The sequence below is a fragment of the Bos taurus genome, chromosome 21, assembly GCF_002263795.3.
Source record: "Bos taurus isolate L1 Dominette 01449 registration number 42190680 breed Hereford chromosome 21, ARS-UCD2.0, whole genome shotgun sequence".
In the NCBI taxonomy this organism is placed as follows: Eukaryota; Metazoa; Chordata; class Mammalia; order Artiodactyla; family Bovidae; genus Bos; species Bos taurus.
Window position 1 is genome coordinate 1,150,617 of NC_037348.1, and position 19,069 is coordinate 1,169,685.

At 36.5% G+C, this 19,069-nt stretch overlaps 1 protein-coding gene across 1 annotated transcript; it reads left to right on the top strand.

Moving 5' to 3' along the window:
* Positions 1–9,772: 9,772 nt before the first annotated feature.
* MKRN3 (makorin ring finger protein 3) lies at positions 9,773–18,523 on the top strand. Its single transcript, XM_024982255.2, has one exon. It carries the CDS (start codon positions 10,158–10,160, stop codon positions 11,583–11,585), a length of 1,428 nt encoding a protein of 475 aa, XP_024838023.1. The 5' UTR covers positions 9,773–10,157; the 3' UTR covers positions 11,586–18,523.
* Positions 18,524–19,069: the final 546 nt, after the last annotated feature.

Here is a 19,069-nt window from a genome sequence, read left to right on the forward strand (position 1 = left end):
GGAGATCAGCTCTGGGATTTCTTTGGAAGGAATGATGCTAAAGCTGAAACTCCAGTACTTTTGCCACCTCATGCGAAGAGTTGACTCATTGGAAAAGACTCTGATGCTGTCAGGGATTGGAGGCAAGAGGAGAAGGGAACGACAGAGGATGAGATGGCTGGATGGCATCACTGACTCGATGGACATGAGTCTGAGTGAACTCTGGGAGTTGGTGATGGACAGGGAGGCCTGGCATGCTGTGATTCATGGGTTCTCAAAGAGTCAGACACGACTGAGCAACTGATCTGATCTGATCTGATTCATCTCAAACTCTCCCTAAAGACTGAAGAGGAGGGAACATTTTCAAAGTAACTCTATGAAGCCCCTGTCACCCTGATAACAAAACCAGACAGCGACAGTACCAAAAATAAGAAAATTACAGGACAATAGCTTTAAGGAGTATATATATCCAATGTACAAATATATCCAAAATACAAATCCAATTGTATTTGAAGATACAATATGTAAGGAAATAATTAAGGTTAAATGATGTCATAGTATGGGTCCCTGATTCAATAGGATTACTATCCTTGAAGAGGAGACACCAGACAGCTTACTGTGTCTCTTTCTGCCACACGAAGATAGCACAAAGGGAGGTGTCTGCAAGTAAGGGTGACACTGTCACCAGAAACCAAAACAAGCATCTTGATCTTAAACTTTCCATCTTCCAGAACTATGAGACTTAATGTTTTTTGTTTAAGGTAATCTCTGGTATTTTGCTATGATGCCCAAGCAAATAATACAGTAACAAAATAATAGCTCATTTCTGTCTAGTTTGTAAGGAATTAACAATACTACAATAATACAACCCTGCATATGAGAAAATATATTAAAGCCAGAAAGTGAGAATCTTATTATTTCTTGGGATAAAGTTAGTTTTCTCCTAATATCTTTATTGTTTTATATTTCAGGTTCCTATCTATATTTCTCATGAGATAACATTGCCATACTTAGTTGCTCAGTCATGTCTGACTCTTTGCAACCCCATGGACTATAGCCTACCAGGCCCCTCTGTCCATGGGGATTCTCCAGGCAAGAACACTGGAGAGGGTTGCCATGTCCTCCTCCAGGTGATCTTCCCAACCTAGGGATTGAACCCAGGTCCGCACCAATGTAGGCAGATTCTTTACCATCTAAGCCACCAAGGAACATTGCTTGCATGCAAAGTGATAGAAGTCAAATTTCTTTTTTTTTAATTATTTATTCAATTGTCTTAATACCATTTCTTGAAAAAAAGCTATCTTCATTACTCTGAAGTTCCATACTTGTTAAGAACTAAACATCTATGTGCAGGGGACTATTTGTGAACTTTCTTTTTTATTCAGTTTTCTCTCTATGATTGTAACAATGTCCAGTATTTTAATTAGTTAGCCTTGAAATGCATTTTGATTTCTTGTAAAAGTAATTCTTCTTTTCCCCTTCATTGCCTAATTATATTTGATTATTAGCACTTGCATATGCATTTTACTCTAACCTTAGTGAGTCATACACACACTCATTTTCATTGAGTTTCTAGATAATCCATGGATCAAATTTCCAGATATTAACCTTCTTGAAATATTACATATTTACTTCTTTATAATAGAATAATTCTCAATGTATTTAGGACATCCAAAATTTCTCTCAATTATAGTTTATATGTTTCTATGTAAGTATGCTGCTGCTAAGTCGCTTCAGTCGTGTTTGACTCTGTGCGACCCCATAGACAGCAGCCCACCAGGCTCTGCCATCCCTGGGATTCTCCATGCAAGAACACTGGAGTGGGTTGCCATTTCTTTCTCCAATGCATGTAAGTATCTTTATCCCTAAAACACTGAAAATGCATCTTTAGTTCTATAGTTCTAAAATTTCATTTCTAACTGTTCACCATAGACATGCAAATATAAAATTGGTTTTTATATATTGATTTTTCTCAATGGCTTTGCTAAATTTATTACTTCAAATAGTTCAACTATAGATTCTTCTCTATTTTCAACTGTCCCCCTGTTGATAACTCTTTTCCAACTGTAATATACTATATTTATTTACTTTCCTTATTACAGTAGATAAGACTTTAAGTAAAAATTTAAATGTAAATGTTGGTTGATGACACTGTGCCTCATTCTTGATGTCAGAGGATAATCTTTGTACATTTCAACATTTATATTAATCAGTAAGACATTTATCTAGAGTTCTTAAAGAATATTTCTTTATTCAGTTAGGAAAATTCATTTCTTTTCCTGTTGCCCCAATAATTTTACCAGAAATACATATTGCTTAAACATAAAAATGTGGATTTTTTTCTCCTTAATATTTTAATGTGGTTATTTATACTAGTTGATTTTGTTTCTTTTAATCATTTCTAGAAACATCTTTATCTCAAGTGCTCTTAAATACTTCTCTGCATGCATTACAGGTGTATATAACTTCCACTCATTGGTATGGTGCTGTTCTCAATGCAGCTTTCAAGTAGCATCTTAGAAACGCCTTTAACTACAAGTATTCTCAAACACTTTTCTGCATGCATTTCAGAATGGGTGTAACTCCCTTTCACTGATATAACACTGTTCTCAATGAGCTTGCAAACAGCATTTTAAATGCATCTTGAAGTTAGTGTTCTTGGAAATATCTTTGTATTGGTGTTGTGTGCTTGTGCATGCATGTGAATCAGTTCTTTCCTTTTATTTATTTCTTATTGATATATACATGACTTAAACCATTATATTAGTTTCAGGTGTACAATAAAACAATGTGGTATTTGTTTATATTGTGAAATGATCACCACAATAAGTCTAGTTATAACATCCATCACCACATATAGTTATAATTTTTTTTTTTTAATCATGAGAATTTTGAGATCTACTTTCTAAGCAACCTTCAGTACACAACATATTATTATTAACTATAGTCATCATTACACCTCCAGGACTTATTTATTTTATAACTGGGAGTTTGTTCCTTTTGGCTACCTTCACTCTTTTTAGCTAGCCCCATCCCTGGGTATGGAAACCACTTATCTGTTTTCTATATGCATAAATGTGCTATTTTTCCCAACTGGTTTTTAAATATTGACATAATGAGAACTAACTCTTCTTTGTTTTATGTCCACTCTTTTATAGATCATTGGACTTCATATTTCAATTTTCCTGAAATTTGCATCAAAGTTTATAAGCAACATGGGTCTGTAATGATCCTTATTACGTACTTAATAGAATTTATTGTGAATTTCTCTTGGCCTGGAGTTTTCATTCTATGAAGGCTTTTAATTACAAGTAATTTTATAAGTTAGAAGGCTATTCATACTTTCCATTTACTTCCACTTTAGTTATGATAATTTATTTACCAGGAAGCTTAAAATTTGAACTATATTTTTATATTGAATGGCCTAATGTTCATGATACAATCTTATGATCTTTTTAAGTATGTATAAACAATAGAGATATCACAGTTTTTCATTCTTGATATTGGTTAGTTGAGAAATCTCCATTTTATCTTTTCAGTGAAGCATACTAGAGGTTTATCTAAATTATTTAACTTATTAAAGAACAAGCCTCTGTCTATTCTCCTTGTTATACATTTGCTTTCTTTTATTAATTTATGTTCTTATTTTTGTCATTTCTTTACATATGTATTCCTTCTGCTAAATTTGTTGTCAATTTTGTAATATAATGTACATTTGTAAGGGCTTCCCAAGTGGCTCAGTGAAAAATAATCTACCTGCCAATGCAGGAGACACAGGAGAAGCAAGTTTCATCCCTGGATCAGGAAGATGCCCTGGAGGAGGAAATGGCAACCCACTCCAGTATTCTTGCCTGGAGAATTCCATGGACAGATGAGCCTGGTGGGCTATAGTCCATGGCGTCACAGACAGTCAGACATGACTAACTAAGCCCACACATACATTTGTAATTATCCAAATTTAACGATTGTATCAGAAATAATTACTTTCTTATTTTCTAATATATTTATTTCAATCTACAAAATTTTCTCCAAGTATTGCTTTCCACCCAGCATACAAACTTTTATATAACACTTCATTATTAATCAAATAATAATATTTTCTGATTCCTTCTGTAATTGTTTTCATTGACAAGTGGGTGATTTAGAAACGTATTTATTAATATCCTGACATATAAATGATTTTTCTAGCTGTATTTTATTATTGATTTCTGATTCAATTTCAGTCTGGGCTTAGAAAATATGTTCTGAATTATTTCAAGCCTTTGAAATTGTTGAGACATCTTTTAGGCCCAATATGTAAATTTTAATAAGTGTTCGATGTATAATTTTCACTGACAAGATTTGGTCAGCAGTATTAATAGTGTATAAAAACCTATCAACTTGCTGTTTGTTTTTTTTTTTTTCCCCTCCTTGGCTTATTCAATCAATTACATCCTCATCCTCTAGTGGCCAGAAATATGCACTTTATGTTTCTTGTGGGAAATGAACATTGTCTGGTCAGCTGGGCATGATTGCTTGTAATTCTCCTTAATAACAGCATAAACGTTTTGGAGGATGAAAGAAACAGGGCAAAGAACATAGGAAACTAAATATGTATTTTTATGTTTTAAAATATTAAAAAAAACACTCCTTCTTCAAGAAACAAAGATTCAGATTAATTCTGTTTCCCCCTCCCTACAGTGGCAGTGTGCAGGTCCAAGTGCACACCTGGCATAATATCTATGTCCCCCTCTAAAGAGGAGAAGGCAGCAGGACTCCAACATCATTATATGACATTGCTGCCCCACCTCTGCCTTCATCTTCTTTTCCCTACCACTTGGAAACAAAGTCTTATCTTTCTTTATGAGTGTATTTAAGGCTAAATGTTGTACTTCAATGCATGGCCTTAGGTGTATTCTAAGTGTTTATACCTGTCATATTTTGAATATTATTCAGTTGAAATATTTTTCTGTTTTTGTGTAAGTTCTTCTATAACTCACAGGTGATTTAGGTTCTTTAATGCTCTCTCTCAATTTTTTTCCTTGAATTCTCACCATATTAGCTATTTTCTAAGTATTTCAAGCAATTACTTCTTATACTTAACTAGTTTCTATCATTGTTCTATATGTAAATATCAGCTTTATTAAGTGTTTAATCTAGGTTATGACTAGAAATTAAAATTTAAATATGTTTTAAGCCTTTAAAATAAATGAATACAAATAAATTCTGCTAACCACACTACAATATGCACATAGCAGAATTCTTGGCACTTGCAGAAAAACATTTAGAGTTTTTCTTGAAATTTCAGTGTTTGATTACAATACAGATAGTTCCATGTAATTTTAATAATCAGAGAAGTTTTGTGATACTATATTTGAATGGCTTTAAAATGATTAACACCTTTAAATTAGAAAGACATCTTTGAGTAACTTTTGTGTTTCTGGTTACTTCTTATCTAGTTGTTCAGGCATGGTGACTAGACTCTTCATAACAGCCCACCCTCACTCAGAATGAGTGAGAGAATGCCTGTCCCAAGCAGACTCCCATACAATTATTAATACAAGTGATTTGGGAACCAAACATGCTGCACAAATGTACCTACACTGAAATTCCCTTTTTGATAATATATTTAATTGTGCTCAGCTTTAAAGTTCAACTTATTTTACAGCTTTCTTAAGGTGTACAAAAACAAACAACTGCACATAATTAATGTATGCAATTTGGTGAACTGTAGAAAACTCTTTGTAAATTTCAAAATAAAAATCAATTTTTTCATCAGTATAAGAAAACAAATACTTATCCCCTACCTCTTCTGTACCGGGAACCTGCAGGGATTATTCCAGTTTCCAGACAGCAGAAAGTGGAGACTGACACAGTTGCTCCAGTTACAGTATCCTTTGGGAGAATCTAAATTACCAAATAATTTTATCTCAAAAATTATTCTCGTAAACACTGTTCCAATAATTTTATAATAATTATTTCATTTAATACTCACAGCAAACCTGGGAGTTGATTGCTCTTATTATGATGATAGTTGTTGTTTACTAGATGAGATAAAAGAGTGTTTAATTTGCCCAAGATAAATTTTTAGAGAGCACTGCATTCCAGATTTGAACCCCTAATGTCTGATATTTAATCTTCCTTCCCTGCACCCTACAGTAGTGCCTAAACGTTGGACCTGAAGTAGGTGTGTGCTGGAGGAAACTGCTTGGAAACAGTGCTGCTGCTGCTACTGCTGCTGCTAAGTCACTTCAGTCGTGTCTGACTCTGTGCAACCCCATGGACAGCAGCCCATTAGGCTCCTCTGTCCCTGGGATTCTCCAGGCAAGAATACTGGAGTGGGTTGCCATTTCCTTCTCCAATGCATGAAAGTAAAAAGTGAAAGTGAAGTTGCTCAGTCATGTCTGACTCTTAGTGACTCCATGGACTGCAGCCTACCAGGCTCCTCCATCCATGGATTTTCCAGGAAAGAGTACTGGAGTGGGGTGCCATTGGAAACAATGCATGTCCTTTAAATATGGGCATATGAGCCATGTGGGGCTGGGCCCAAGGCCTGGGATGTTTAAAATAAAACACTGTGGGAGTCTCCAGTTCTCTTCTCCCCATGGCCACAGCCCACTTCAGAACTAGTCTCTTGCCTATCAGGCTCATGTTACACTGCCTGGAATATGCCTCAGCATTGTAGTGCTATCAGCAACCTTACATTTATCAATTTGCTCCCTGGTGACTGGGTGCTCAGCCCAGCCTGCTTAGGTGGAAGGCTACTTCCCTTCATTCCAGTTGGACACTTCGACACTCATCATCCAGGAGATATCCTGCTGCCCTGCACATTGCTGTGTGCACAAATTGGTCTCAGTCACGTTCCAGACCTGGATGCCCTCAGTGGTGTTTTGGGGAAAGAGGGCTCAGCTGAGCCAAATAATTGGAGATAGGATTAGATATGTATTTTCAGAGACCATGTGAAAGCAACATCAGTGCTTACATTAAAAAAAAAAATTCAGGATAAGTTTTTGAAATATGATGGTTAGATAAAATTCTATGAAAAGAGAGATTTGACTAGTATGGAAAATATTAGATTATTTCTCTCAACACACACTGCCTAGAGTTTGTAGTTATTCAGTCTTAGATAACATTTAAAATCATGGGGTACGATTTTAGTTTCTAATAGTGCATAAGGAATATCTCATTATAAAATGAGAAGATGTGGTTCATGGTGAAAGGACGAGACACAAACACTTTTGCGAGTCACACAGGAGGGGATCTGAAAGCAGACACTGTCCCATGCCAGCTGTACAGCTGGGCAGGTTAGAAGATACTGCCTTTTCTCCATTTCCTTATGTTTCAGGAGTAAATAAAGTAAATGTTGCTCAGTTGTGTCTGACTCTTTGCGACCCCATGGACTGTAGCCTACCAGGTTCCTCCAACCATGGGATTTTCCAGGAAAGAATACTGGAGTGGGTTGCCATTTCCTTCTCCAGGAGATCTTCCCAGCCCAGGGATCAAATCCAGGTCTCCCGCATTGTAGGCAGATGCTTTACTGTCTGAGCCACCGGGGAAGTCATGTTTGAGGACAAGGAAGATCAAATACCATCTGGAACTGAGCTACCACTCACCTGAATTTCAGGTGATTAAGAGCCATATGCATTAATGATTACCATACAGAACAACACATATGAAGTCATCATAAAACACTACTTTGAGTAGTGCTAATCTATAAAAAGTAAAAAAGTCAAATAAATATAATTTAGACATGGTGCTGAGAACATACTACCATTAAACATGTAATAGATTTATATTTAGGATTTTTTATGTTTGTGAATTTGTGGACAACCCAAAAGCTGTGTTTCAAGTCATTTTCTGTGAAAATTTGGAGGGTTGTCAAAGGAATAATCAATATCCAACATATTTATAGAGAAAAAGAGTGAAAGTGAGCCAAACATTGAAAGAGTTATCATCCTAAACACAAAATTCAACATAAAGGAGATAAATATAAATTCACCAAGATTTCCTAGATTCATAATGCAGTAACATCATTCTTACATAATTTATCTGAAATTATTGAGCCTTCTACTGCATGATCAGACTATCCTTCAATTTCTTTTTGTTTTCATAAATAAAATGATTTTAATTTTAGTACTTTAATTCCTAGGATAATTAGCTTTGAGTGTTATAAATATTATGAATTCTAAATATCTAAATATCATTGATTATATGCATGTATATATATATAATATACATATAAATATAAATACAAATTCAAATTATTTTGTTTTATTGCACTCTTATTCATGGTCCTTGCTAAATCCTCTTAAGTATAATAGTTTATCAGTAAATTATTCTTAATTTTCTGCTGTCCATGAATAATTTCTTTGCAATTCTAACATTTATTATTTTTTTGCTTACCTTACTGGTGTGGACAAGACTTGTAATAATAGCACATATAGACTTTTTACTTTTCTGTAGATGGAAACTTCAAAAAATTTCATTTATGGAGTTATTTTAAAATAAATATTTATCTAACAGATCAATATTTATATTCCTTACTTCAGGTCCTGTCATTTTTGTTAATAAATGTTTTTTTAGAAATATGACCATTCCACATTTTAAAATTTAATAACTAACTTTTCTTATGATATCCTTATATAATTTTTAATACCTGTTATTAATGTACTGATACCACTTTTTATATTTCTGATCTTGGTTATTTTAGCCTTCTTCACTTCAGGTTCAAGAATCTTTTCAAAGGATTTTGATTAATTCCCCCTACTTCATATTTGTTTTACTTTAATTAATTTATGATTTTAATTAATTTATGTTTATGATTTACTTCAATCTAATTTCTGTGCTATATTCATATTTTCTCAAATTTTAAAATAAAAATTTGGACATAAAATTTCCTCTGAGAAACTTGTTTTAGCAAACAAAATCTAATACTATGTAAAATGATAATCATACCACAAAAGGTTTATTCTTGAGGAAAAAAAGGGTAAGTTAAACATTAAAAAATCTATCTGTAAATAATCACAATAAAATAAAAAAGAGAAAAATAACATGATCATCTCTTTAAAAGTACAGAAACCTACATGATAAAATTCAGTATACATCAACACTTTATATTTATAACTACTTTGTTTACTAATCTAATAATATGTATGTGCAAAATGACAGCTCATGAAATTAAAAACCACCACATGGGCAGAAGGGTAGAGGATTTACCATGAAAGGCTGGCCCAGCACAATACCGTACAAAACTGGGTGTAATAAAGAAACAGAAACAAAGAGCCACTGTGAATTAAATCAGGAAGAGGGGGGCAGGGGAAGCCAGGGTCACAATGGGGACAGAAGCTTATTAAGCCAGCATCAGGACCAGCGAGGTCTGAGGTTTCTGCACAAAGGGAGGGAAAGGCTGGAAACCACAATAACCTAACCCAGCTGAAAGGCACTAAAGCAGCCTCAGACCAGAGGTCTGCTCATGCCTCGCTGGCGAAAAGCCTTTCCAACCTAAGCCTGTAAGAATTACCAGAAAACAAAGAGCAGAAGAAAAGAGCTCTTGCCAACACAACTAAATGAATAAAGCTTCCAGAAGCAACAGTTAAGGTACTCAGAATGAAAAATAATTAAAACAAAAACAGATCCACATAGACATAAAATGAAGTGAACAAAGCATTTATAAAATTCATGTGTGATATGGTTCAGAAACAAGATGAATTTTACACAGTGGGAAATTTAAAAAGGCATGATTACGATGTTTTCAATAGATACGTATGAAAAACCAATGAAATGAATGCGTCCGAACGAACACCGAAAAGGATTGATTTAAAACCTCAAAGGGCTGTGATTTCTTCCCTCAGAGGAGCCGCGGGAGGGCGAGGGGCCGCACGCAGCAGAGCAGGGACGGCGAGGCGGACACCGAGGCCGGATGTGAACAAAAGAGAATGCCGGTCACAATTCCAGCCGGACCGACCGTGCGCCGACCCAGTGGAGGACTGACGTTGCCGCCACAGGAAGTGTCTGCTGCGCCTGCTCAGAGAAGGAAGTAGGAACACAGGCACAGGAAGTAGGGACTGGGGGAGCGGGAAAACAGACGCACAGCTCCAAAGGAGGAGTCCCGGAGCTGGCTCGTGGCCTCCGGGCCTCAAGCCCGAAAGGAAGACACACCGGGGAAGTTCCGGTACCATTCCGGGGGAGTAAAAGCTGCCATGGAAGAGCCTGCAGCTCCCAAAGAACCCCACGAGGCAGCCGGGGCCTCTGGGGGTGCCGAGGCAGCAGGGGAAGGTGCTCCACGGCCCACCGTCCCGGTGCGTCCTGTCTCTCGGTGGTCCTCGGCTCCAGGCCCCTCCCCGTTCCGCCCGTCACGTCTGAGGCCTGCCCAAGCCTCATGGGGAGGGGCCGGGCCCAGCTGGCTGCAGAGCCGGAGCACTGGCAGCGGGACAAAGCAAGTCGTCTGCAGGTATTATCTTCATGGGCTGTGCAAGGAGGGGGAGAAGTGCCGATACTCCCACGACCTCTCGGGCCGGCAGGCGGCCGGGGAGGGCCCTGGCTCGCAGCCCCAGGCCTCTGCAGACAGCGGCCCTAGCACGGCTGCGCACATGGAGCCCCTGCAAGTGGCGGAAGCCCCCCCTGCTGCTTCCTCACGCTCCTTGCCTGTGATTGGCTCAGCTGGTGAAAGGGGTTTGTTTGAAGCCACGACAGACAATGCAGGCCTTGAAGCTGCTGGAGGAGCAGGTGTAGAAGGCTGGGAGAATGCCGTTGAATTTGTTCCTGGGCAACCCTACCGGGGCCGCATGGTCCCTTCTGTTTCCGAGGCTCCTGTGCAGAGCTCGATGATTGAGAGGGAACAGATTGTCTTGGGCATGGGGAGGCAGCTTTGCCGTGATGCTATCGCGGGGCAGTGCTTTCGTGGGCAGAGCTGTATTTATCTCCATGGAGATATATGTGATATGTGTGGGCTGCCAGTCTTGCACCCCTTGGATGGTGCCCAGAGGGCAGACCATGTAAAGGCCTGCATTGAAGCACACGAAAAGAATATGGAGCTCTCTTTTGCCGTGCAGCGCAGTGCGGACAAAGTGTGTGGCATCTGCATGGAGGTTGTCTATGAGAAAGCCAACCGGAATGATTGCCGCTTTGGCATCCTCTCCAGCTGCAACCACACCTACTGTCTTAAGTGTATCCGCAGGTGGAGAAGTGCCAGACAATTTGGGAGCAGAGTTATCAAGTCCTGCCCTCAGTGCAGGGTCATGTCCACCTTTGTCATTCCCAGTGAGTTCTGGGTGGAGGAGGAAGAAGAGAAGCAGAAACTTATTCAGCAGTACTTGGAGGCTTTGAGTCACAAGACCTGCAGGTATTTTGGTCGAGGCAGGGTCTGCCCATTTGGAGAGAACTGTTTTTACAAACATGTGTATCCTGAGGGCCAGGGAGAGGAGCCTCAGCGGCAGGGTGCTGAGGCGTCTGGTACTTGCCATTGGGAACCTTTGGAGCCTCTGCAGGTGGGAGAGGGCAACATGCCCTTTAAAAGCAGTAGAAAAGAGCTTGTCATGCTTTGGCTGGCCAATCTGTTGTGTAAGTGTTTTCACCAGGAGCTATGCGCTTCCCTTCACAGAGGTCTGGTGGGACTTACCTCATTGTGAGCCGGAAGAATATTGCACTTTGAATCTGTGGCATTCTGCTGTGGCATGTTGTCTGGTGTGCTGAGGCTCTGTCATCTGCTCTTGTCTGTGTTTTGTTTATAGACACATCTGTCACTTCCAGGGGCTGCTGAAACCATTTGTATAGAAACATCCATCTGTTTTCTTGACCATTCCCATTTCTGGTCCCCCAGGATTATGGTGTTTCACTGTGTTAAAAAGTAACAAAACATCCTTAAAGTTATTGTTTGGTGAAATTAATATGACTGTCAGTTTATGGTTTATTTTGTCATCTGTTTTTAACAGGATTGACTCAGTTCTAGTCTAGTGTTTACAGAATTTCCACTCATTTTGAAGCCCCTCAAGAATAAATGTGACAGGGTGAAGGGAGAAGTCTAAACTGAACCAGGAGCTTTTTGCTGCTTCAGTCTTAAGAAATGGACCCTCGTGGGGCTTTATGGTTCAGCTTCAGCATCTCTGTTGTTTACATGTCTGTTCCCTCCCCCATTCCCCTTCAAGTGCACTCTTAACTTGTGGTTACCTTGTGGTTTTATGTTTTACTTGACCAGAACCAGGTGCATATGTTTACATGTTTTTATCCTATTTAACTTGATGTGAAATCATTTATATTTGGAAGTATATATGTAAGAATTATATATACATGCATATTAATGTGTATGAAAGTTATGCATTTGAAAATATATATTTAAGGTGTATACTATAATTTTTATTTAATAAAATAAATACTGAGCTGGAAGCTGAAAGATTGATAGGATTGCTGTTGTGTGAGTGTGAGGTATGTAAATTATTTTTCTGTCCCTTTCACAGGTTTCAGTGATTAGCATCTAATGAAAACAGCTATTTCAGTGGCTCTATCTAAATGTAGCAGACACAGATCTTAAAGAATTTACAGAATATGACACTGGTAATTACTGTGATGCCATTAATAGCTTGCTGCTATGTGAGTTCCCATGCAGTTTAGCCACTGTATCATTATTATTTAAAACAACAGTCTTTGACTCAGATACACAGTTCTTTGTATTCAGTATTTTGTGTCATCTATAGACATACCAGAGTAAGTGCTTTTGACAGAAATTTTTGGCATAAAAGTGATAAGATTATAAAAATTAAAGTAGAATAATAAACATTTTCAAATAAGTCATAATGCAATAATGGAAAGACAATAAATGGAATATAGAAAGTAATGAAAACTGAATAGATAGTAAGTTGGAAAGTTAATAATGCCAATACACCATAACTGTATTAAGTGGAAGTATTTTAAAATCTGAAGATTAGCAGACATAATTAAAATGAAAATGAAACTATATGTTGTTAACTATATACTACATACAGTAGAAGAATACATAAACATTATAAGGATGAAAAACTAATCAGAGGTGTTATAACTCTTTTGAGCATAGAGTTCATTATTAAAGATTAATACACAACTGGAGATACATAAAGTATATAAACATGAAATTATAATTTACCAAGAAGATAAACTATTCCAATTTTCTGTTTAGTATCATAGTATTAGATAAGCAAATAAATTATTGATAAGCTACAAAGTCTTGGTAAACAATTTGAATACTTCTCAATAACTGAACAAGCAAAGAAAGAAACAATGTGGGTTAAATAGCACAGTTTTAACAGTTTACCTAGTTGACATGTATAAAATGCTGTGTATCAACTGCAGAAAGCTATCCCCCTGCCTAACATAGCTGAAAATATCCTGGGGACCTGAGTCACAGGGGTGGCAGAATTCCCCAACTGTTTAACAAAGACAGGACAAATTTGAAGAGTTTATACTCTTCAAAACAGTAATTTAATTCTCAGAACCACCTTATGAGGTACTGGCTATAATTTTTATCACCATCATGATGAGATGAATAAGAGAGAGAGATGTTAAATTACTTGCCTATATAGCTCTGACCTGTAGGCATAAATAAGTGGAACAGCAGCAAATGAACCTCAGGTAGTATATTTCCAGATCATAGGCACCATGCTGCTTCTTGTCCCACATTTATGACTGAGAGCAGGTGGACACACTTAATATAGCTACTGGAAACACATGTGCAATATTTATGTGTGGAGTCTCATAAACTGCCCGGTGGGACAGAGGTGAGAATAAGTGAGCTACAGAATGTTGGAGTTCTGGAGCTTTATCTGTGGGCTGCAGACCCAGTATTTCTTAGTTCACCACTCAGAATGTGCCTGAGCTGCCTGTATTCATAAACTGCCTCTTTCTTATTACATGATTCCTGATTTTGTGGGTGAATATCTCAGCCTATTTCACTGAGGTCTTTGCCATATTCCTTCCCTCTTGATCATTGTTGTCCAAGTAATTCCTCAGTCAAGAGGCCCTTGATGCCTGGTTATTACCAGCACCTAGGGTGAGTGATTCTAAAATGTAAATCCAAATATATTTCCACCTTCTAGGCTGTCCTAGTCATTCAGGGGAAAGGGGACTTAGATGACCAAGCAGCCAAAGAATGGGACCAGATGGAGCAGTCTCAAAGACTGAACTAACCCCAGGGGCTCAAAACATGAGCTCTGTGTGGTGACTGTGCTGTCAAGGAGGACACTTTAAGCCAAGCACAAAAAAATTTTGAAAAGTTTGTCCTAATATGCACTATCTAATGTTGTGAAATATCACATTTTGTTCAAATATTTTAAACCCAAATAATTATATAAAGTGATCTTTATATAGCATGTGAGAAGGGTCTGTAGAACATAATATGGTTTGGGAGAAAAAGGATAATTGTAATCCCGACTGCATCTTACCATCCCTGCATTCAGGAGCAAGTTATTTAAACTTCCTATACCTCAGTTTCTTTATATGAAAAATGGGTATAACACCATATATTTTTATAGATTGTTGTGAATGTCAAGTGTAATCTGGACAATGCTTAGGACATAGGTGGTATTTTAAAAATAACATGTATAAAAGTGACATTTGTGTACTTGTGAACCTGAGAAAAGCTTGCACAAGAATTAAAACACCACCAAGTTTTTCTCTTTGATCATCTTTGGAATTTGTCTTAAGGTAACATTATTTTTAAATGATTTTCTTAGAAAATGGTACATTAACTTTATATTCATAATTTCAAAAAGACCAAATAATATTTTTAGCAAATGTCACTCAGTTGAAACCAAAAATGTGCTAGTCAATTCCTAAAAATATAACAAAAATTATGTTATTTCTGACTGATACCTACATGAGGAAAATAAGAAATAAGATTTTTTTTTTAATGAGATTCCCTGTTCCTCATCAGCTCATTCAGGAAGAGATCAAATAACAGGGATATCACCAGGACTGAAGCTGGGTGAAGTGTCCTGAGGGTCTGCCCATAAGGACAAATGAACCACCCCTGCTGCAGTTAGGAACAAAGGAGCCCTTTGCCATACAAAGGTTTGCTCTGTGAGTGATTCAGAGTGTATGCTGTTCCCTCCTCCAGGAGATTCATGGATTCAGCCTCTGGGGCTTGTAGCATACAGAGTGTCATTCTGACCACACAAAGAATGCCTGGGTGAAGCAGATCTGATTTTCTTATGCTCCATTTGTTTAAGTTTGGTGGATGTAAAGACTTAATGAAATGAATATGCTAAAAATGTATCTCATACTCAGTGACTTAAAGGGAAAGATTTCTAATTCATATGTGATACCTATAGGTGTTCCATTTTTCACTTTTGCAAATATCTCAGGGGTGTGATTTCTGTTTCCACAGCAAATGCTGAACTACAACCTAAGTGTCAAATGAAGTTGAGGTGGGGATGAAAAAAGGGGTACTTGGAAAATAACCCAAAACTGGTAAAAAGAAATAAATTAACACATGTTAGAATTTTTGCCATGAAAAATATTGCATATCACATTTTCTAGAGTTGATCACTAACAAAAATAACTGGCTATGTATTAGATCACAATGAAACTGTCAATTAAATTGAAAAATTAGTCGTACAGGCAATGGTCTCTGATTCAAGACAAGAAAATAAACCACTACTTCTGCTGCTTCTGCTAAGTCACTTCAGTCATGTCCAACTCTTAGCGACCCCCTGGACTGCAGCCTACCAGGCTTCTCTGTCCATGGGATTTTCCAGGCAAGAGTACTGGAGTGGGGTACCACTGGCTACTCTGAAACCACTACTATATAGAGATTTTTAAAATACCTCTCTCAAAAATAATTTGATGAAAGAATAAATTCAAAGTCATCTAGAATGGCAGAATAAGATAATGAAAATGTATGCATACTATAATCTATGGAATAGTGCTGAATCTGCACTCAGAGTAAAAATAATGTTAAATACTAATATAAAATGTCTAGAAATACAGTTTACATAATTGATTAGGTATCCAGATCTGTAAGTTTTAAGGAAACTACAACATTCAGATGCACACACACACACTGGTAAGCAGAAGGAATTAAGAATGATTAAAGCAAAAAAATAAAATGCAAATATATAAGCTGGTTTTTTTTTTATTTAAGAAAAATCAATAAACAGATAAACCATTAATGTAATAAAAAAAAATAAAGGAGGAAGTGCAATTAAACAAAATAGGAAACTATGAATAGGACATACTCAGAGAAAAGCATACACCAAAGAAATAGGAAATAAACCCTTGTTACACCAAGACAGATTCACCTGGGAATGTGATAGGACTTTAAAATTTTCAGCGTGATTTTCCAAACATCAATCTAAGAAACAAATCAAACCAGAACAATTACTAATGAAAAGTTAAAATTTCAGGAATGTACTTATGCCCTGGACTGCCCCAAAAGACATTTGTCCCAGAAATTTACGAAAACCTTTAAATAGATTGCAATGTTATATACACCACTCCAAAGAAGAGAAGAAAAAGATTTAGTTAGCTTGTGAGTGACACCTAACATTGATATCAGAATGTTTCTAATATAGTATAACACAGAGTTAACTAGAGCCCAGTCTCATTTTCATTTGTGAATATTGATGCCAAAATAATCTCAAATGAAAAACTGACAAACAAGCAAAACTAGCACAGCAGAAGAAGAGTACATCAGGAAAGAATAGGTTATTTTCCAAAAAAAAAAAGAAAAGGATGGTAGAATATTAAAAAATGTTTGATCTTAATGTAGCAAAATACATAATTATTTGGACATCTTATATCTGGAAAAACACTAAATTCAAGTTCTATATAATTTTATATAAATGTGTGAGATGTGTTATCTATATATGTATATGTGTACATGTATATAGTATACATCTATAAGATTTTTAATGCACAGTCACAAAACACATGACTAAGGAAGCAAATGAGTTAAAAATATTAAATAATGGAAGAAATTAATATATTAAATATTATGATTGATTCGATTTATTTAAAAATATGTAAAATAGGTACACCATTATCTAACTTAAGAAAATGAGGGAAAAAACAGCAACAAAATGCAAATATGGAGTTGGACACACACTCAATTCATAGGAATTCACCACAAAGAGAAGTTCTATTAAACATACGAAATAACATTACTCAAACAGATACCAATTAATTGCAGAACTTGAAAGAAGTTGATAAATTTTAGGCTCATGTAATTAATTACACATTGACTACACAAAATATAACCTAATATTTAATATGAGTAAATTATTTCACAGAATGCAGTTTTACAAAAAAAAAAATAGTGATTTTCATAAAACCTTTAAAGAACAAGTATTTCAGTACTATTTTACATAATTTGGAAACCATTATCAAATGGAAAATGGAAATTAGGACCTCTTATGTGGTTTTATTTTGTTCTGTTATTTTTTTCAGCTTTTCTTAGATACAATTGACAAAATTGTGTAGGTTTAAGATGTGAAATATATGATTTGATATATGTATATGTGGCACCCCTCACATAGTTAACAATTTGTGTGTGTATGTGATGAGAACTTTTTAAATCTACTGTTTCAGTGACTTTACAATATACAGTACCTCAATTATTAACTAGTCACCATGCCGTACATTAAATCCCTGGAACCTGTCTTATAACTGGAAATGTGTACTCTGACCACCTTCACCTATTTCCCCCATTTTACTCCGCTACCCTGGCAGCCACTGATCTGCTCCCTGTTTCTCTGAGTTCATTTTTTTTTAGATTCCAGCTATAAATGGTATAGCATTTGTCTTCTCTGTCTGATTTATTTCACATAGCATAATGCCTCGAGAATTATCCACATTGTAGCAAATGTAGGATTTATTTACTGTTTATGGCTATATGATATTCCATTGTATGATGCATAATTTATGCCAAAGTATAATCATGATACTGTGTACACACATACATTTTCATACAAATGATTAAATGATTTATTGAAATATGGTTTATTTGTGAAAATTATCATGTACCTGATGTAATGTGTAAATATATTGGTAATAGCCAAAATAAAGTTATTTCAGCATTTTCATTCTTTTAACAAAGGAAGTAACCATAAAATTGTCTCCTCTGATCAAGCAAAAACAAGTAGATCCCCTATCTGTACTGCCAGTCAGGTTTATATTGAGAATCAGTACATGGAATGCAAAATGAAACAATTGAGGCATATAAAATTTCAAATAAGGATGTAAATTTATCTTTCTGAGATAATATATTTCATGTTGAAAATCCAAAACTATCTGAAAAATTTCAGAAAAAAACTCTGTAAGAGGCTAAGAAAAATTAATGGAAGTTTCATATATAAAATATAGAAAACTTAATGGAGACTTTTTTATGGAGACTATAAAGTGTATAGAAATAAGCAAAAATAAGTTTGGAAAAGCTGCAAAATTAAGCACTTTGATAAGGTAATTATTCTTAAAGAATACTTGAAGAAGTGAAAATGTATACCACGGAATTTGATAGGGAAGTTCAACATATTATTGTGTTAGTTCTTTAAGTTCGTTTACATACTTGACAAAATCCTAATAAATTACTCCTTTCAACTGACTTTTTGCCCACTCCATTCATATGTTGATCCTCAACATGGTGGTATTTAGAGCTGTTGGCTTTCAGAGGTAATTTGGTGTTGAGAGTGGAGCCCTCATGAATGGGATACGTGATTTAATAAGAAGAGACATAAGAGAGATGGTTTCTCTCTCTCCACCATATAAAGATATAGCTAGAAGGTTCAGTTCAGTTCAGTTCAGTTGCTCAATTGTGTCCACTCTTTGCCCCCATGAATCGAGCATGCCAGGCCTCCCTGTACATCACCAACTCCCAGAGTTCACTCAGACTCACGTCCATCGAGTCAGTGATGCCACCCAGCCATCTCATCCTCTGTCGTCCCCTTCTCCTCCTGCCCCCAATCCCTCCCAGCATCACAGTCTTTTCCAATGAGTCAACTGTTCGCATGAGGTGGCCAAAGTACTGGAGTTTCAGCTTTAGCATCATTCCTTCCAAAGAAATCCCAGAGCTGATCTCCTTCAGAATGGACTGGTTGGATCTCCTTGCAGTCCAAGGGACTCTCAAGAGTCTTCTCCAACACCACAGTTC

Bases quoted from the DNA above. Each gene is read 5' to 3' on its own strand.
- MKRN3 (XM_024982255.2), top strand. From the start codon at position 10,158: ATGGAAGAGCCTGCAGCTCCCAAAGAACCCCACGAGGCAGCCGGGGCC.